This window comes from Taudactylus pleione, unplaced genomic scaffold (genome assembly GCF_031769625.1).
Source record: "Taudactylus pleione unplaced genomic scaffold, aTauple2 ptg000229l, whole genome shotgun sequence".
Taxonomy (NCBI): domain Eukaryota; kingdom Metazoa; phylum Chordata; class Amphibia; order Anura; family Myobatrachidae; genus Taudactylus; species Taudactylus pleione.
Genome location: NW_028284631.1, coordinates 920,937 through 941,011, shown reverse-complemented (window position 1 = coordinate 941,011; position 20,075 = coordinate 920,937). Strand labels below are relative to the sequence as shown.

Genomic DNA, 20,075 nt, shown 5'->3' with positions numbered 1-20,075 from the left:
CCACCTCCGTCGTGCGCATGCGCACTTGGCCAACATCGACCGCTCGCGAGCGGGTCTGAAGTAGGCCCTTAGTACGTTATAATGTTATAGTAGCCATCTCTTGTTTCCCTCATTGACTGGTGGTGCCTGACGTGACCTATGCTATTTATACCAGAGATGACAGCATGTGTCTTTGCAGCAGCTTCCAGGTTCAGCTCTGATGCATTAAACAGCTAGGGAGGCAGGCTCTGATGGAGTCTATTCCTGTTTAATATACACAGCCATACTTGGTGCAATTACTAATGTGCAGAGCCTTATCTTGCACCAAGCCTAATATATAAAGCTAAATCTGATGTCATAACATACCTGGCCCAGAATGAATGTGCTATACAGTATCTATATTATATGTTTCAAATTTTTCACTTTTTTACATTATTAAAACTTTTTTACATATGAATGACATTACAGGCAGCTTCTAATATCTACCGGGGAGCATGGAGTACCTGGAGAGACCCCTCTCTGCTCCCTATCCTTAGAAACGAATCCTGTCTCTCCGAGGTCCTTTGCTGCTCCCCTCTTATTCGATGCTGGCAGTAGTGTCTATGCTGCACATGGCAGTCAGATGAGTCAGTGCTGCAGCAGTCACTGCTCGTTCTGTATCTGTGCATAGCAATACATATTCTGCTTGTTATTTATTGATTGTCTTATCTCAGTTTGGTATTTTGTTCACCTTTCTTATCTCCAGCCCTTTGTTTGTCACATGGAAAGCTGGACGTGATAAACGTCTACGTGGCTGTATTGGGACCTTTTCTGCCATGAATCTACACTCAGGACTCAGGGAATACACCTTAACCAGGTACCCAGACAGCAAATGTATCCTGCATGTTAAGCACATACCAAGACTGTATAAGTATTCTATATGTACGTTTGCTAAGTGCAGATACTTACCTATTCCTTACTGTAAGGCTATCGTCAGACCAGCACTTCTGATTACTGACTATTTCAAGCTCAAAAAATGTTGAAGACTGATGTTCAGAGGGTCTAATATGTTTTATAGCTCCAAACATGACTTCATTCTATATGTAACTAGATAATGTGTGTCAAAATAAGACATACATGATGAAATAGTAATTGTGTAATGAATATTCACAGTTATACTATAATTGGATCATTTATAGTTGACTATTCAGCGTACAGCCATGACCAAAAGTTTTGAGAATGACACAAGTATTGGTTTTCACAAAGTCTGCCGCTTCAGTGTTTTTAGACCTGTTTGTCAGATGTTACTATGGTATACTGAAGTTAGATTACAAGTATTTCATAAGTGTCAAAGGCTTTTATTGACAATTACATTAAGTTTATGCAAAGAGTCAATATTTGCTGTTGACCCTTCTTTTTCAAGACCTCTGCAATTCGCCCTGGAATGCTGTCAATAAACTTCTGGGCCACATACTGACTGATGGCCGCCCATTCTTGCCTAATCAATGCTTGGAGTTTGTCAGAATTTGTGGGTTTTTGTTTGTCCATCCGCCTCTTGAAGATTGACCCCAAGTTCTCAATGGGATTAGAATATGGGGACTTTCCTGGCCATGGACCCAAAATTTTGATGTTTTGATCCCCCCAGCCACTTAGTTATCACTTTTGCCTTATGGCAAGATGCTCCATCATGCTGGAAAAAGCATTATTCATCGCCAAACTGTTCATGGATGGTTGGGAGAAGTTGCTCTTGGAGGATGTTTTGGTACCATTCTTTATTCATGGCTGTGTTCTTAGGCAAAATTGTGAGTGATCCCACTCCCTTGGTTGAGAAGCAACCTGACGATATTTAAATTAACCTCTATATACCCCTGCCTGTACCTTCTAAAATCCTTCCTATAAACCTCTAAGCTAATTTGCGTACGCAGTCATACAATAAATAAAGACTCCAGACTCAGAACATGTGGTTCCGAAGCACAAAGTATTATTCAAGTAAAAGTACAGTCAGTTACACGCTATGATCTGTGTACAATTTAGCGCAAAGGAATTATAAAGACCCAAGTACAGTATACATACGCAGCGCCTCTGGACCAGATCCCGGCATTCAGAAAGAAAACCTCCGTCAATCAGCATTCAGAAAGAAGACTAAAGACCCAGTGTTTGAGCACACATGTTTATACCCCCCCCAGAATAGACAGGACAATAGAGAAGTTTCTTGCTTATGCCATTGGTTCCCAGGGGAGAAGCATATGTTACAGTGCATTTAACAGGCTGGTTCAAATAGACTCGCCCAGCCTCTAACAACTGAGGGTCTTTTCCCTCCCTCCTCCCCATGCTGCATCCTAACAGTTGTTCCCAAAATATACATTTTGTTGCTTGTAGTCTCTGCGGTCCATAAGTTTGGAATGCCTGATGCGATCTCCACACCGATAGTACCGGAAGTCTGTTGAAAGAGTACGCATCAGTTCGAAACCAAACACGGCTGTCTTAACATGTATAGAACCTTAGTTATCAAATATCTTTATTTCTCAGCATTTAAACTAACTGAACCAACTTAAATCATATACTTTAAAACTTATTAAACCTTATGTGTGAATATGTAATGTGTGAGTATTCGGGGTTTGATATAAAGACGTATTAATGTGTGTATGAAGAAGGGTGCACTTAACTCTCACTAAGTGAACATCTTAGCAGTGTGACATGCTGAGCCAGATAGTTCCACATGCCCACTCTGTCAGCAGCCCCCCCACCTGTCCCAGACTTCAAAAGAAAAAACTCTTTATTCTCCCAGTCTCTTGTGTGAAATGCAAATAGCCCAGCTACAAGAGACAGACCTAAGATGACACTCTAGTCTTTGAAATCATGTCATTGCAGGAAGCTTGCTAATGTAAGGTGTGTATTCTAGCCGGACCACCTGGAGTGGGAGCAGACGTTATTCCAGGAAGCTTATCTACACAAGCTAGTTGTCACTTGGTCATTTGCTTTATTCAGCTAATGCAATCAATTTTGGCATACTGTAAAGCCATTTCTGAAATATATATCCTTTATAATACGTAAAGTAATGAAATGGGCTTTTGGTGAATCGCTGTAACCTATGGCGATGGTCACAGATGCATTCGCATGATGCTAATAGTATTATCGCCACATGTACTAAAGTGTGAGTTTATCTAAAATGGCGCTTAGGCGGCCATTTTGCAAAACGGCGTCTTGCGGCCAGTCGCAAGATGGTGTCGCTGCGATTCAATTTTAAACTGATCTTGTCTCAGCCAATAATCCAGTTTCGACAAACCCCACACATGAATGGTCTCAGGATGCTTTGCTGTTGGCATGACACAAGACAAAGACTTTTGGAGGATGGCCTGGTGTCAAGAAAGGCAGCAAAGAAGCCACTTCTCTCCAGGAAAAACATTAGGAACAGACTGATTTTCTTCAAAAGGTACAGTGATTGGACTGCTGAGGTAAAGTTATTTTCTCTGATGAATCAGATTGTTTGGGGCATCTGGAAAAACGCTTGTCCAGAGAAGGAAAGGTCAGCGCTACCATCAGTCATGTGTCATGCCAACAGTAAAGCATCCAGAGACCATTCATGTGTGGGGATGCTTCTCAGCCAAGCGAGTGGGATCACTCACAATTTTGCCTAAGAACACAGCCATGAATAAAGAATGGTACCAAAACATCCTCCAAGAGCAACTTCTCCCAACCATCCATGAACAGTTTGGTGACCTCCGCAAGAGGTGGGTGGACACAGTGGCATCCCTCCCCGCGGTGTCACCTGGTGCGGGGAGGGATGCTGTGCGCGTGGCGGAGCCTCGTGATGACAAAAAGGGGCCGTGAACTTGTTGACAGGGGCGGGGGCGGGGGCGGGCCCACCCTGGAAGGGACGGGGCCTTGTGGCCCAAACCCCCGTAGTTACAGTAAGTGACAGTGTGCAGACAGTGGGGAATGGGAGATGCGGAGTTACTGCCCTGTTTGCAGTGGCGGCTCCCTCACAGTGCCAGGAGCCAAGTGCTGCACTTATTTATACAGTGCAGCACCAGGCTTCTGTCACTGAGAGGGAGTCTGCACCTTGGTGTCACCCCTCGGCGAATGACACCCGGCTGCCGGCCACACCCCCCTTGTGACGCCACTGGGTGGCCAAAAAACCACCCACAAATTCTAACAAACTCCAAGCATTGATTAGGTAAGAATGGGCGGCCATCAGTCAGTAGTATGTGGCCCAGATGTTGATTGACAGCATGCCAGGGCGAAGTGCAGAGGTCTTGAAAAAGAAGGGTCGACACTGCAAATATTGACTCTGCAACTTAGTGTAATTGTCAATAAAAACCTATGACACTTATGAAATGCTTGTAATTTTACTTCAGTATACCATAGTAACATCTGACAAAAAGGTCTAAAAACACTGAAGCAGCAAACTTTGTGAAAACCAATACTTGTGTCATTCTCAAAACTTTTGGCCATGGCTGTACACACATATACACAGTATAAATGTCACTTAGTATATAATATGTCACCCTACAGTGCCCTTAAGGACAGCCGCTTCCCTCCTCTAACCCGTGAGGAGCTGCCCAAGCTGTCTTGCTCCGTGTCTCTGCTCACCAACTTTGAGGACGTAGGTGACTTCCTGGACTGGGAGGTAAGAAGCTCCTTATGATCCAGGCCAGGCCTAAATCCATATCCTACAAGACTGTAGTGAGCTCATTTGTAGCATATGTAGTGTGATCCCCTATAGCAGTGGGGGTATGGGGTTAGATCCGGTCCTCAAGGAACCCTCAGTGCATGTTTCCAGATCATTTAGCTGGAGCAAAGGTGTGTTAATTGACAATATGAGGATACCTTGAAAACATGCACTGTTTGGGGTTTTCATGAGGACCGAGTTTGAAACATTTCCCTATAGTATCGGGATGTGGTGTATGTAGGAAGGTCCTCTGCAGTATCTGGATGACGCAGCTTTTGGAGGATGCAGTGTGATACTCTTTTGTATTTGAAGATTGTAATATGATCCTCTATAGTAAATAAAGGGTGTAGTGAGATCCTGTGTGGTAATAAGAGGATATATTGAGCTCCTCTGCTGTATCAGGATGATGTTTTGAAGTAGGAATGTGCAGGCTCGGATAGGTTCGAGTTTGCACGCCGAGTTCGGATTTTTCCCTCAAAAAAAACGGAACTCAGAAAGAGGCAAAACGTCATCTTGCATGGACAAACATCATCATTCCTGGACTTTGTCACCCAGCAGGGTGCTTCAATAACAATTGAGTCGCTCGTTTTGTATTAACTAGAGAAGTGGTTCTCAAACTCGGTCCACAGGACCCCACACAGGTCATGTTTTCCAGGTCACCCGGCAGGTGCACAGGTGTTTTCATTATTCACTGACACATTTTAAAAGATCCACAGATGGAGCTAATTATCTCACTTGTGATTCTGTGAGGAGACCCGGAAAACATGCACTGTTTGGGGTAATGAGGACCGAGTTTGAGAACCTGTGAACTAGAGAATATCAATAGTTTCTCTGTAGTATTATAAGGATGTAACGGCATTGTTCCTGGAGGATGCTGTTGAGCTCCTCTGTAGTATATGGAGGATGTACTGTGATTTTCTATAGTGTTTGGAAGATACAATGAGACTTGGATAATTCTAAGGATGGTTTTTGCAATTTTATTTGTGTAGAGGTGACAGTCTCAGTCTATACTTTTGTTTTATAGCCTTTGTGTGACACCATTGGAGGAAATAGAGACTATGCGTGAGACCAGTGGGACAGGTCCCATCAACATGTATAACATCATACGAGTTGGTGAAGACACATGCTTCATACAAATGTATTATTATTATTGGTACACTTTCATAATGTCGACACAAGAATGTTGACATTCAGTATGTTGACAATGACAAAATGTCAGCACGGCATTATCATGTCAACATTCATTGTGATTTTCGGCTATGGAATATAGATAGACGATCTTTGAACAATGTTAGGGTTTGGCTGCGATTAGGATTAGCGGTAGGATCAAACAAACTCACCTCCGGATTGGACAGCCGCAAGCTTGGCATGCCACATGTCCACATTTATGATTGGTGACTTGTGACATCTCAACCTCCCGCCCATGTCGCCAAATTTTACCACACCCTTATTATTTCCAATCTGAAGATTAAATGTACAAATCCATTGGTTCCCTTCTTTCAGGTTGGAGTTCATGGGATCCGGATTGAGTTCCTAAATGAGAAGGGGGTAAAACGCACAGCCACCTACCTGCCTGAAGTAGCCAAGGAACAAGGTGTGTCTTTCTCTATTCTGTTACAGTACATAACTAGGAATGTTAAGAAGATTTACAAATTAAATGTATCTTTCTATGACGTACATTCAGAAACACCTTATTGTTAGTGTCAGCTATTACATTCGGAAACACCTTATTGTTAGTGTCAGCTGTTACATTCGGAAACACCTTATTGTTAGTGTGTGATGTTTGAGGTTACACAATAAAAATATTGTTAACATGAGCTCAGCTAAAACTTAATTTTTCATTCCTGTAATTTAGGAATGGTTTTGTTACTAAGAATAGTTTTGTTTTTTTAGAGATTGAAACATTAGTACTTGCAAAATCCTGAGTACTACACTACTATCCTAACATACACAAAAACAGCAACTTAGAGGCACCACAAAGCTTAAGGCAACGACAATCCTTTTATTGTTTTTGAAATATATATAAAAAATATGTAATGTAGGAATAACATGGGAGGCCATTATTTAAGTAAATGATGGCAGCAATATCCAGATAATTAAATTTCGTTAACCACTTAACTGGCACAGTTGCTTGGGCTGTGCCCACAGCCAGCTGGGCTTTTGCTGACGCGCTCGCATCCCATGCGACTGTACCGTCCGTGTCCGTCCCCTCACTACAACTGAGGAAATCTTAGCAGAATGGACTTCCTCCTGCTGCTTCGGAACCTGGCCGTGATGTGGTGGCCTTTGACCACCAAAGTCACTAACGAAATCATGCCTGAGAATGACTTGCGATCAGCATGCACAGAGAACTAAAAAACAAGGATGGCAACATAGTTACTGACGATCAGTACCCCCTGAGACATGCTCTGCTGTGCTCTGCAGGATGAGGGCAGAAAGGGGAGGGGGCAATGGGGGGGATGATCTTTTGGTACTAGGGGGGCAGTGGGGGTTATTTTATACATACATACATACATGCACTGACAAGTGAAGTTTTGTGGATTCCATGCCTTGATGGGTGCAGAGGGGGAGCTGTTTTGTCAGCATGAAAGAGACCTACACAATATTAGGGAGGTGGATATATGTTTACACACAGATACATAAATAAATAAGGGATGTAAAAAGCACAACTGTACTATTACAAAAGTGTCCTGTGCAAAAAACATATATACTGTGCAATAAATATAGTCTATTCAAAAACATTAATGAAAATCCAATAAATAATACACTCTCTCATTGATAAGGTGGCTGCTAGACTCTTCAAGAATAAATATATTCAAAAGTCACAGACGTTAAGGAAACGAAAGTAAGAATCAGCGCCTTCAGTGTAGTTCATTTCAATTATGTCAGACTCATTTCATGCATTTCAAAGTCTCATGTTCTTATTCCGAGTTACAGTATGAAAATACAGAACAAACAAGAAAAAAATATAATTAACAGTAAATCTGTTGTGATTTAAAATTATTTTTTGGATATTAAGTTTATTTCTTCTTCCTCCACTAAAGGGCACAGGGACAACTCTGGGTATAGCCTGGAGAGGAGAGTCTGGGCACCAAACAGTTAACTGCAAATTACCCACAAGCCCAGGCTCCTCTCCTCTATACCCTGCTCCCAAGCACTGGCAGGAGCTGGGCACCAGGTTATAGGGGGGCTACTTTAGGTGGTTCCCCACTGTTTATTTATTTTATTTTATTACTTTTTTGTAGTTTATTTGAGTGGGCAGTGTAAGGCGTCTTATAGGACGCCCCCACTGTCGCTCCACCAACCCAGCGCCGGTGGCCGCAGCACTGGTGACTGGGTCAGTGAATTTGGCCGCGGACTCCCGCACAGCAGGAGCCATCAGTCACAGCCGGCGTGCATTGGGGGATACGCAGGTAAGACGGCTCCCTGTATGCAGGGCGCCGCGAGTCAGCAGCTGTCAGCGGCGCAGCAGGAGACCTCCGGCGGTGCTGGTATTGTGGGCCATCCGGTCTGACCGTGCTCACCACTAGACCACCAGGGACTTTGTATTGGAGCAGGGGCTGCTTTATTGCAGCGGCGGCCATTTCCCTGGGGGTTAGACCAGGCAGGGAAGGCTGGCGCTTCCCTGTTCGCCCCTTCCCTCGGGTGCACTTTATCTCTAAGGCCAGCAAGCCCCAGGCACATTTTCCCTTCACTCCTCCCCCACCAGATCACTGAGCGGCCATTTTAGCAATAGCCTGTCTCAGCGTTGGAGAGTGCAGCAGGGGCTCCTGTCTCCTCTGATAGCCTACTCCCAGCATCTGCTCTACTTTCCTTCTCCTTCCTGCTACATTTCGCTGGTTTGTTGAGCTTCGCCCATGTATACTGCATCGATTGGTCTGAGTGTATGGTGTATGTAAGTCTTCTTTCTCATATCTGTGCTCCTGGGGCTGGTCACTGAGGGTACATCCCTTGCAGGGGTGAGTACTATTTTAAGTTGTATACCTAGCTGGTAGTTGCTACAGGAAAAGCAGGTATATTTCTAGTACAGGTGTATTCACTTTATACTAGCACTAAAAGACCCTGGTTGCTTACACCTTACTAAATTGTTTTGTGTGTATTTTTTTTTCTGCGACTTACAGTATGTCCAGAAATAAAGCTACTAAGGAGGCTGGCACTACTGCATCGCGCTGTTGCAAACAATGTCTTAGTGTCATTTCTCCTCAGGATCTGGAGCATGACGGTCTGTGTGTCAATTGCTTTGCGGCCGTGCAACAGTTCATTTCGCCTATGGCTTCTTCTCAAGAACCGCCTTGGGCGTCTCAGCTAACTCAGGTAATGTCACAGATGTTAGACTGTATGTCAGTACCAATGCCACCTGTCCCTGTTGCTGTGCCACAGCCCCATGGCAGAGCCACCCTGGATGCAAACTTTTTTCCAGTCTGTCCAGGGGTTAGCTCAGGTGTCCACGTCCTTTCAGCAGATGCTGGATAGAGATAAGGCTCCTAGGCATAGACCTGCTCCACGTGAAAGTTCCACTCCATTATCCCCTGGAGCTTCAGATTCAGATATATCCTCAGGCGTGGATAGCGCTTCCATTACCTCGTGAAAACATCTTCTGTCCCAGAAGAGGCTATGTCTCCTGTAGACGTTAAGGGGTCTATTTACTAAGCAATGTTAGGAGAAGTGAAGAGTGAAAAGTGATAAGATGCCAGCCAATCAGCTCCCAATTGTCATTTTTCAAACACAGCCTGTGAGATGGCAGTTGGGAGCTGATTGGCTGGCACCTTATCACTTTTCACTCTTCACTTTTCACTTCTCCTAACACTGCTTAGTAAATAGACCCCTATGGCTCTTATCAGAGCAGTTAAGACTATTCTGCTAGTGGAGGAATTGAAACAACCTCCTAGATCGCGAGTTCGCGCCCCGGCTGGCGCGCGACACCTGTATTTAAAAGACGGAAGACGTTAGTAGCAGAATTTTCATCATCTGCACAACTAGAAGATCTACTGGCGGAAACGTGGACTCACCCTAGCAGACGCTTCCAAGTTTGTAAGCATTATAGCTACCTTTAGTCCTCTCCCGGCTGCGGATAAGGCCAAGTGGGAGTCTCCTCCCCCAGTGGATGTCTACATTACTCAACCTATTCGGTCATCCCTCCTACCTATCCCTAACACGGCATCTCTTAAAGATCTTACAGATGGTCTTTAAGAAATTTTCCAATTTGCCATTTATGTAAATGCAGGGGCTCTGGCTTGTCCAGTCCTGGCATCGGCTTGGGTAGCTAAAGCTGTGGGCCACTGGGCAGACACTTTGGAAGAAGGTCTCACCTCTGGCACATACAAAGCTTCTTATCTGTCCGAAGCATCTATAGATTCAAGGATTTTGACCTCTAAAGTTTCTGCTTCGGCAGTGGCGGCCAGATGAGCTCTCTGGCTGCGCACCTGGAAACCGGACACAGAATCTAAAAAGGCTCTGGAAGCCCTTCCCTTTTCAGGTGACGTTCTATTTGGTCCTGAATTAGATAAGATTGTGACTACGTTGGCAGCATCCAAATCGGCTTTCTTACCATCTGTCACCACTACAAGACCCAGGTCTTCAGCATCTCGATCCTCTTGCCCTCAGGCCAGAGGTCAGCCATTCCCCAGAACCTAGGGTTCTGCTCCTAAAAGTTCCAAGCCCAGAAGGTAAACAACCCTGGTCCAGCTTCAAAACCAACGGACAAGCCAGCCGCATGATGGGGCGGGCCTCCTCTCTGGGTACCTTGGAGTGGGAGGCCGGCTTCTTCGTTTTTCCGTCAGTGTGGATGCAGACCACAACAGATGCTTGGGTCAGGGGCGTGGTGTCTCAGGGATACGCTCTCATCTTTAGTAAGCGTCCACCTTCAAGGCTCTTTTCCACCGGCCTTCCTACTCAGCCGGAAAAGGCAGGAGCTCTCGAGGCATCTATTCGCTCTCTCATGGCCTCAGGGGTCATTATTCCTGTTCCCCCATCCCAGATAGGAATCAGTTTTTATGCCAATCTATTTCTAGTTCAGAAGCCAGACGGCTCTTGCCGACCCATCCTCAATTTAAAGCATTTCTCCGGATTCCCAAATTCCGCATGGAATCCCTGCGGTCTATCATTCTAGCTTTGGAAGCAGGGGACTTGGATATAGAGGATGCCTATTTACATATCCCTATGAACCAATTATCAACATTTTCTCAGGTTTGCTGTTCAAACCAGACACAGTCAATTTCAGGCGTTACCCTTTGGATTATCCATGGCCCCTCGGGTGTTCACGAAGGTCATGGCAGCACATTTGCGCCGCAGGGGCATCAGAATCATACCATACCTGGACGACCTGCTTCTCTTGGCTCATCATTTGGAAAAAATCCACGCCTTGTTGAATTCCAGAGCTCAGAGAGTATTCCTCCCTCCGGACAAGATTGTGTCATTACAAACCAGAATTCGCACATTTCTCAGTCAGCGGCGAGTGTCATTCACTTGTGCAGGCAAATTCTGGGGTAATTGTTGTCAACTTTCGAAATGGTGGAGTACGGTCAGTTTCACTCCCCGCCTCTCCAAGGGCTCATTCTGAGGCGCTGAATCAAGTCAAGTCCGAACCTCAAGGCTCAGACTCTAATTCTCTTCCAGGAAGTTCGTCTCTCTCTACTGTGGTGGCTCCATCGTTCTCATCTAGACAAGGAACGTCCATTTTAGATCCAGGACTGGGTCCATCTTGCCACCGAGCCTTTGGGAGTGGGGGGCTGTAACTTGTCATCTAACATTTCAGGGACGTTGGACAAGTCAGGAGAGCCAGCTATCCATTAGCGTCCTGGAACTTCGTGCAGCACCTACTTCAGGGTCGCCCGTGAAGATACAGTCCGACAACACAACCGCGGTGGCCTATATAAATCACAAGGGCAGCACTCGCAGTCAAGGGGCCATGCAAGAGGTCAGCAAGATTTTGCGCTGGGCGGAGCGTCATCTTCCAGCACGATCCGCAGTTTTCATCCCGGGTGTCCAATATTGGGAAGCGGACTTCCTAAGTTGTCAAGATATCCATGCAGGTGAGTGGACGTTGCATCTGGACTTCTTCCAGCTGTTAGTCGCTGAGGCCTACCAGACATCGACATGACGGTATCTCGCTACAACCATCAGCTTTCGAGGTTTTGTTCCTGCAATAGGGATCCGAAAGCTCTCGTGGTGGATGCACTTGTAGTTCCCTGGACCGTTCCACCGATTTATCTTCCCACTGATCTCCATGTTTCCTCGGGTTCATTACAAGTTCAAATTGGAAGGAGGCACTCTGATCCTGGTGGCTCCGGATTGGCCCTGTAGGGTGTGATACGCAGATCTTCTGGGCCTGTTCATAGATGCCCCACTGCGTCTATGAACAGGCCTTCCACTGTGGCCAGATCTTCTGTCTCCAGTCCCGTTTCTATTCGGATCTAGCTCGTCTCACTTTGACAGGGTGGCTCTTGAGACATCCATATTAAGAGCGAAGGGTTTCTCCAGGAGGGTTGTTGCATGCTGCAGGCAAGGAAACAGTCTTCGAGTCGTATCTAACATCCAGTTTGGCGTACCTACTTTTCGTGGTGTCCGACTAGGGATTTTAACCGTGTTTCTGCCTTTCTCGTATCCTTTCTTTTTTGCAAACAGGTCTGGATTTGGACCTTCGGCTCTCCTCTTTGAAGGTCCAGGTTTCGGCCTTGTCTGTCCTTTTTCAAAGACAGATAGCTTTGCTTCCTGAGGTGCGCATTTTTTTTCCAGGGAGTTCTCTATGTATAGCCACCATTTGTTGCTCCTGTGGTTCTCTGTGCTCTCCAGTCGGCTCCATTTGAGCCGTTGCAGTCAGTCGACTTGTGTTGACTCATGTGGAAAACGGTGTTTCTATTAGCCTTTGCATTGGCTCGGAGGCTATCGGATTTGAGCGCTCCCTGGTGTTGCGCTCCTTCTCTTGTGTTCCATTCCGACAGGGCTGTCTTAAGGACTCACTTAGGCTACCTTCTCAAGGTAGTGTCCTGTTTTCATATTAATCCGGAAATAGTTGTTCCTGTATTTCAGTCATCGGATCCATCTCACCCTGAGGCTTCGTTGGATGTGATGAGGGCTCTTTCCGTTTGTATGTGAAATGGACTAAGAGATTTTGTAAGTTGGACTCTCTATTTGTCTTGTACGATTTTCACAAGAAAGGCTGGCCAGCTGCAAAACTGACCTTAGCCCGGTGGCTATGTTTTACCATTCGCCAAGCTTAGTCCTTGGTGAACCTACCTGCCCCTGCCGTGGTGATGGCCCTTTCCACCTGGTCAGTGGGGACTTCGTGGGCAGCACGCTGTGGGGCTTCTGCAGAACAGCTCTGTAAGGCTGCCACATGGTCGTCTGCTCATACCTTTATCACATTTTACGTTTTTGATACTTTTGCATCCTTGAACGCCGCATACAGGTGTTCTGTGCTCACTGCTGCTAAGGAGCGTCCCTGCCCATAGGGGACAGATTTATGTAGGCCCAGAGTTGTCCCTGTGCCCCCTAATGGAGGGAGAAGAAAAGGAGACTTACGGCTTATCTTTTATGTCTCTTTCTTCAACTCCATAAGGGGCACAGGGCACCCACCCTGGCGCACCTGCCTGCCGGGGGGTGTTTCCTCGATGACTGGTCCGGCTTTATTTCCATGATATGTATGGTTCTCTATGTATGCCGGCCTTCCTTCTCTTCTCCTCTGCCTCTCTCTTGTCGTGGGCTTGCAAACCAAAAACTGATGTCCAATGCCTGGGAGTGGGGTATAGAGGAGAGGAATCTGGGCTTGTGGGTATTTTGCATTAACTGTTTGGTGCCCACACTCTCCTCCCCAGGCTATACCCAGAGTTGCCCCTGTGGAATCGAAGAAAGAGACTTATCAGGTAAGACATAAGTCTCCTTTTTATAATAATGTTGTTTATTGAAGCACAGTACAATAACATTATCCAATTATGGCAATGTGTAAATGGAAAAATCAGTACAGGTTGAGTCTCCCATATCCAAAATGCTTGGGACCAGGGGTATTTTGGATATAGGAATATTAAGTATTTTGGAATATTTGCATACCATGAGATATCTTGGGAAAGGGACCCAAATCTAAACACAGAATGCATTTATATTTTATATACACCTTATACTCACAGCCTGCAGGTAATTTTATACAATATTTTCAATAATTTTGCGGCTCAAACAAAGTTTTTGTACATACATTAAATTAATTTATGTTTTTATGTGTTTAAACACACAAAGCCTGAAGGTAATTTTATACAATATTTTTAATATTTTTGTGCCTTAAATAAAGTTTGTGTACTTTGAACCATCAAAAAGCAAAGGTGTCACTGTCTCAGTCAAACTAAAAAATGCCGTATTTCAGAATATTTGGATATGGGAGACTCAATCTGTATCCATAACATCATCAAATATTTGAGACAGGAGTGATAACAAATTCACATTATCAAATCATACATACATTAGGAAGAGTTTGGAGCTGAGCCGAACAATACATAATCATTAAGAGTATACTGGAGGGTCACCTAAATAAATACGAGTTTCCTACCACAGAGTATTGCGGAAACAGTGAGGTCAGCAGAGGGTTGACTACATTTGGGACAAATAGAGCTGTCTAATGTACCCATTAAAAAATCCCCTGTGAGGAGAAATATAGGACTGATGAAAAATATAAAGATACATTTCGGTATATTTGACTGCCGGAAAAGTATTAATAGAATGTACATGGCAAGGAGGTCATCTGTAGTCCGTGAGGAAAACTTTTCCAACCATTGGGCCATGCCCGTATGTAAAGAGGAGTGTCCCAAACAGGTCCTGAGGAATCTATAATATGAAGAAATAGCTCTCTTAAGGGAGGCTGCAATAATAAAGTGTCTAGAGAGCTGTCCCAGTCCCCAACCAGAATTAATTTAGATCTTCTGCTCGCATACTATGGAGGTAAGAAAATCCAAAGGTGCCTATAAAAGGAAATTTAGTAACAGCTTCAGAGTGTGACAATGGCTTGTGAGACCAATGATCAATGAGTTGACCCACTGTATAAATAGCCCTTTCTTGTCCCAAAATTATGTGAGGCCTCACCATTTTGAAATATTGGGTTCTGTAGGGTAAGTGGATAGAATAGTTAGGGTTTAGTTTGGATTTATGTTTTAATATCAACCAAATTTTCCTCATAGCCATAAGGAGAGGGTTGTCAAGCACTTCAGGTGGAATTTCCCGACCTAACGTGTAAAAAGGCTACCAAAGATATACGAGGTAGACATTTTTTTTCCAGTGGGGTATTGGCGTAGATTTGATGATGGATATTACATTTAATTAAACAAAATGTATGCTCATATTTTTCATTCTTTCATTTGCTAAAGAAAAAAACATATAGAACACACTTTATTTTTTTAAATATTAACATCAAAATTGTGGTTGACTTCAAAATTTAACAGATATATAACATGCATTACACTACATCTGCCAAATTACTCACAAAAACAACCCATCAAACTTCTTCTTTTTTTTCATACATTTCTCTAAGGACAATTTTGATTATGATTAAGGACAGCACTTTACATGAAGAATGGTTGCACAACTATATTTGCAAATGTAAAATAAAATTATTAACATTAAATGTAACAAAAGTGGGGTTTTGTAGTGTAATGGCTTGTGAGGCGGTTTCTTGAACCATTGAATGTGTCTAAACAGGCCATTTATGTGAGCTAATAGGACGTAAATGATAGATTTCTATGAGAAACATCTGGAGAGCGTGTTGATGTGAGATTCGTGTGTGTGTGGCAGAGGAAGGGGGTAGGGTAATGCCACTGGGTATCTATTAACACTGGGGGATCTACTGACATTGGGAGGGGGGGGGGGAGAGGTACAGTTACAATGGAGTCCTATAGACACAATGGCATATTTTTATTTTCATGAAAATATTGAAATATATATTTAAAATGTTTTAACCTTAATTAAATGTAAAAAAATTTACTCTGACCAGTTAAAAAACTAAAATTAAATTAGTTTGGTCAAGTGATTAAAGTAACTCACTGAAACAAACATGTTATCCATGAAAATCTATATTTCTATATTTGCTGACTGTCAATCTCTTATTAATCATCCCATCTTCTTGGTTGCGTATATATAAGATCATATCTTTACTTTGGATGTTTTGAAATGGAAACAACGAAAACTCACATGCAAAATGCACAAAAACTACTACATATATGTGTTGAAGTTAATATCATCATTATTATTGTATACCAGAACACACAAACACTGTATAGTATACAATGACCACTTTCTGTATAATAATACTTACAGCTTAATAAGTGCTGGGGAACCTCAGTACAAAGTGCATAAAACCTCTTGATGTGCCTGATTGTCTATGTATGTATCTCATTTTAGACTGGGATCAGATTCAGACAATAGACTCCCTGCTCAGGAAAGGTGGTTTCAAAGCTCCCATTACTAATGAGTTTAGAAAAAGCATCAAGCTCACAAGGTGAGTAACTTCTGATCCACCAGTAATATCCCTTATTAAAGTATACTATAGTGTATGAGGGGGTTGGGTATGCGATCCCGTGCTGATAATGCCGGTGGTCAGAATCTCGGCAGTGTAATCCCGATGGTGGAAATCCCGACGCTTGCAGATAAGTATTCTAACCCTTCCCCTAACCAACATTTCCCGCAGCTTAACCCTAACTGTTCCTGTCCTCCCTGAGCCTAACCCTCCCCTCCAGCAACATAAATCTAATCCTCCCCTTAGTGCCTAACCCCTAAACCTAACTTTAACCCTAATACTCACCATTGGGATCGCAGCCGTCAGGATTCTGGACCCAGAATTCTGACTGCTGTAGGGATTCCGGTGCCAGGATTCTGTCCACCAGCATTTTCTGCACCGAGATAGTAACTACATCCTATATGAGGCACTAATACAGTTCGCCTAGTCACAGAATGTCTGTAATTGTAAAATCATACTTTAGTACTATCCATTATTCTCTTGTCTGTAAGTATAATTCTGTGATCTACACATAGCTTATACTAAGCATTTCCTCACGTATTCCTTCTGCTTGGTTACTCACTCCTTTAAACTACAGTACATTCTATAAGTTACTAGTTATCATAAAAAATTATTATATAAGCAGGACCTGTAATCTCAGCTGGAGGATCACTCACCCAGGTGCCCAGGTATAGAATGCTTTCTTCTGTGAATAATGTATGATAACAAGCATGATGGTGCAGCCATGCTCCTAAAACGTTGCATATGTATTTATAAATACCTGCAAATGGTCCTCATATTTCTTTAATTGTACAGAATATGTGTAAACGGTACAACATTTCGGCAGGGGTGAATCTTCAGCTGCTGATTGGCACCCTTTGCCCACACACACACACACACACACACACACACACACACACACACGCACGCAGGGCCGTAACTAGGGTGGTGCGACCAGTGCCATGGCACAGGGCACCGCAGGGCAGGGGGCGCTGTTTGGGCCTGTTGTTTTTCTTTTTTACTAGCATTCTCACTTGTAGCTTCCTCTTCTTTTATCCCCAGCATCTCCTGGCATCCCCTATCTCTTCCCTGGCCCTTCCCCATGAGGCCCTGGCCCTTTTTCAGGTGTACTATCTTATGTCCCTATTTAAAAAATGGGGGGGGGGAGGCGCCAATGCTCTCTCTGGCACAGGTCACCAAAAAGTCTAGTTACGGCTCTGCAGACATGTATTATACTAAATCAACATGCATGAAATTGCTGCCAACCAATTCACTAGGAACTGGGGATATCGCCAAGACACTTTGCTACAGTGATGTCACAAATTCCTAGTGAATTGATGGATGGATGCATTATCATGAATGTTAGTTCAGCCTATAAACTATAAAATGGGTGCATCCATGTGACTGGACGTGTACAGACGATTCCCCCTCTAATGTTATATTAAGCTACAATAAAATTGTTAATGATCATATGTACACTTGTTGGGATTGTAACACTGTGTTTTCTGGTACAGGTACCGCAGTGAGAAGGTGACAATCAGTTACATGGAATACATGGCCTCCCGCCAGCCCGCACAGCAAAACGGCACTGTGCACGCACTGCCTCATTATACGCATTACTCCTGACACAGCGCTGCCCCCGCCGCAGCCCTGTCCCCCGCTCGCCGGCAATGCCTGTGACCTTCTGACATCTGACTCCTCCTCAGCTCCCTCCTCCTGGTCCAGTTACCTATACTACTGCACCATCTTATGAGCTTCATCAGAGGGGGGAGCAGTGCCCAGAGACTCGCAGACACATGCAGCCTTACCTCACCCTCGCGCTCTCCAGGGACTTTGAGTGGGTGGGAGAGCAAAGTGGGATGTTACGGTCTCCTCCAACCCCTCCAGTGTAAGGGGTCACTCGCCCTAGAAAAAGCACTTTTAGGTTTTTACATTCTGAACTCCTTATATTGATTTTTTTTATATACGTATAATATATATCTTTTTTTTTTTTAACCTCAAGAAAAATCCCAACTTTGTGAAACTTTCCTCACTTTCCTCACAAGCTTGACGTGATCGGGGCCACACAGGCTTTGTGTGTTACTGGGCAAGAGGAACAGTTCAACTAAACCAGATCTTGTGCTGCGACTGTAATGACCTTGATAGCTGGTCATCAGAATGGAGAAGTGCAAATTGGTTTGACACCATACAGAAATCCCTAATGGCAGGACGTCAGTTTCCCTGTGGTATTAAAGAAAAATACATATTGTTTCTATATGCAGTCTCAAACGCATCCCTGTGTTACCTATACATATGTATGATGATATAGCAAAGTCACATGTAAAACCTCATACACAATAGGCACAAATGTGCTGTAGTCCACATCAGCCAATCTAATGTTAGCTTTCATTTGTGAAATGACTGCTGCAATTGGATGGTTACATCGCCTTTGTGGTTTTACTGAAGCCCTGATGTTGTAAATTCGGAACATTACACAGGGAAACTAACGTTCACTTTCATTGGAGTGTAATAATACTTTTATTGTCCTTCTAGGTAAACTTTAGCCATTACATCCCATTCGTATTCCATGAACTCTATGTCTTAGACAATATATTTTATGACATTGACTATGCCCGTTGGCAAACTGGAGATGCAGCTCAGGGGAAGTGTGTGTAAGCTTGTGAGGCAGAAACAGGGAGAGGATGGATTTTGCACATGAAATGTCAGACTTCCTTTATGCCAAGCTCTGTCTTTATCTTTTTGCTACTTGAGGAGCCAGCAAAAAAAAAACAGTTCAAGTTCCTGGCTATTTCTTGCAGTACAATGATAAGTAGATTGATAAGTGTTGTCCCCCTCCCCCTCCCAAGAGCATCCTCCCCCTAACTTCCTTTGAGGAATCACGGAAGATTGTTTTTCCTTTCATGCTGCTGAGAATAAATTGAACTGGTTGAATCAGTCAATGGAACGTAGTGCTGTCATGATTTAGAAGCCATTTTTCTAAAGCAGAGGATGTGTAGAGAGTCATCTTATTGCTGCATACACTAAAAGTAATACACATATGAATCCTAACAGTGAAAAGGACATGCTGCTAGAAGACTTAAGGTGCGTACATACTAGACAATGTGCTCACGATGCGATATAGTGAGCGATTTCCCTAGAACTCTCCCTGGCAGCTGCCCGGCACTCCAGGACACGTGCAGCAAAAGCTGCACGATGTGACACAAGATCTATCGTGCACGATCTAACGATTTGCCGACCTGCACGATAGCAGAGACACAGATGCTTGCACGCATCAGGGAGATCTGTGATGCATGCATCTGTGTGTAAAAAAAATAAACAGATGCACGGACGGGATCAGTGAAATCCGTCTGCTGCTGTGTTTAAAAGAATGAATAACCTGTGTAAATGTTTTTTTAAAAACGGCGTGGGCCCCCTTCCCCCCCCCCAAAAAAAAGAACAACCAGCATCGGGCTTTGGAGACCCAGTACTGGTTGTGCTAAATACAGGGGACAAACAACGACATAGGGGTCCCCTGTATTAAGCACAACCAGCACCAGGCTATTCAGAACCAGCCCTGGTTGCCAAAATACAGGGGACAAACGATGTAGGGGTCCCCTGTATTTAGCGCAACCAGCAATGGGCTCTGATATGGTCATAGTTCTGGAAATACAGGGGAAAAAAATGAGTAGGGTCCCCCTCTATTTACAAGAACCAGCACTGGACTGTTTCTAGCAGGGAGGAGTAATGCCACAGCCAGGGAAACCCTTTCGCCGGGTCCCCCAGCCAAAGCATTACCCCTGACCACTAGTCAGCGCAGGCCGGAAATCCCTGGGGAGTTGGGGACCCAACCCAATAAAGGGGTCCCCCTCTCCAGGGCAGCCCAGGCCTAGGCTGATAGCCCTGGGGCTATCCTTGGCCAGTGGTGGGGGCAGGGTTGATTATGTAGTGTGGTGCATTTTAAATAGTTAAAAATATTGTCTTTTGCTGTGGAACTAC

The 20,075-nt window shown here is 44.2% G+C and overlaps 1 protein-coding gene across 5 annotated transcripts in view; it reads left to right on the top strand.

The window, feature by feature from the left end:
• Window positions 1-19,039, top strand: part of LOC148517010 (AMMECR1-like protein) — a 58,364-nt gene extending 39,325 nt beyond the window's left edge. For 4 of the 5 annotated variants that reach the window (XM_088479190.1, XM_088479191.1, XM_088479193.1 and 1 more), the window contains 5 exons: window positions 725-835; window positions 4,474-4,588; window positions 6,134-6,224; window positions 16,007-16,103; window positions 17,615-19,039. In XM_088479190.1, coding sequence (XP_088335316.1) covers window positions 725-835; window positions 4,474-4,588; window positions 6,134-6,224; window positions 16,007-16,103; window positions 17,615-17,726 — 526 coding nt within the window. In that variant the 3' untranslated portion in view covers window positions 17,727-19,039. Of the gene's footprint in view, window positions 1-724; window positions 836-4,473; window positions 4,589-6,133; window positions 6,225-13,443; window positions 13,801-16,006; window positions 16,104-17,614 lie in introns of those variants that run through there. The other variant, XM_088479194.1, reaches the window with a different exon arrangement.
• Window positions 19,040-20,075: the final 1,036 nt, after the last annotated feature.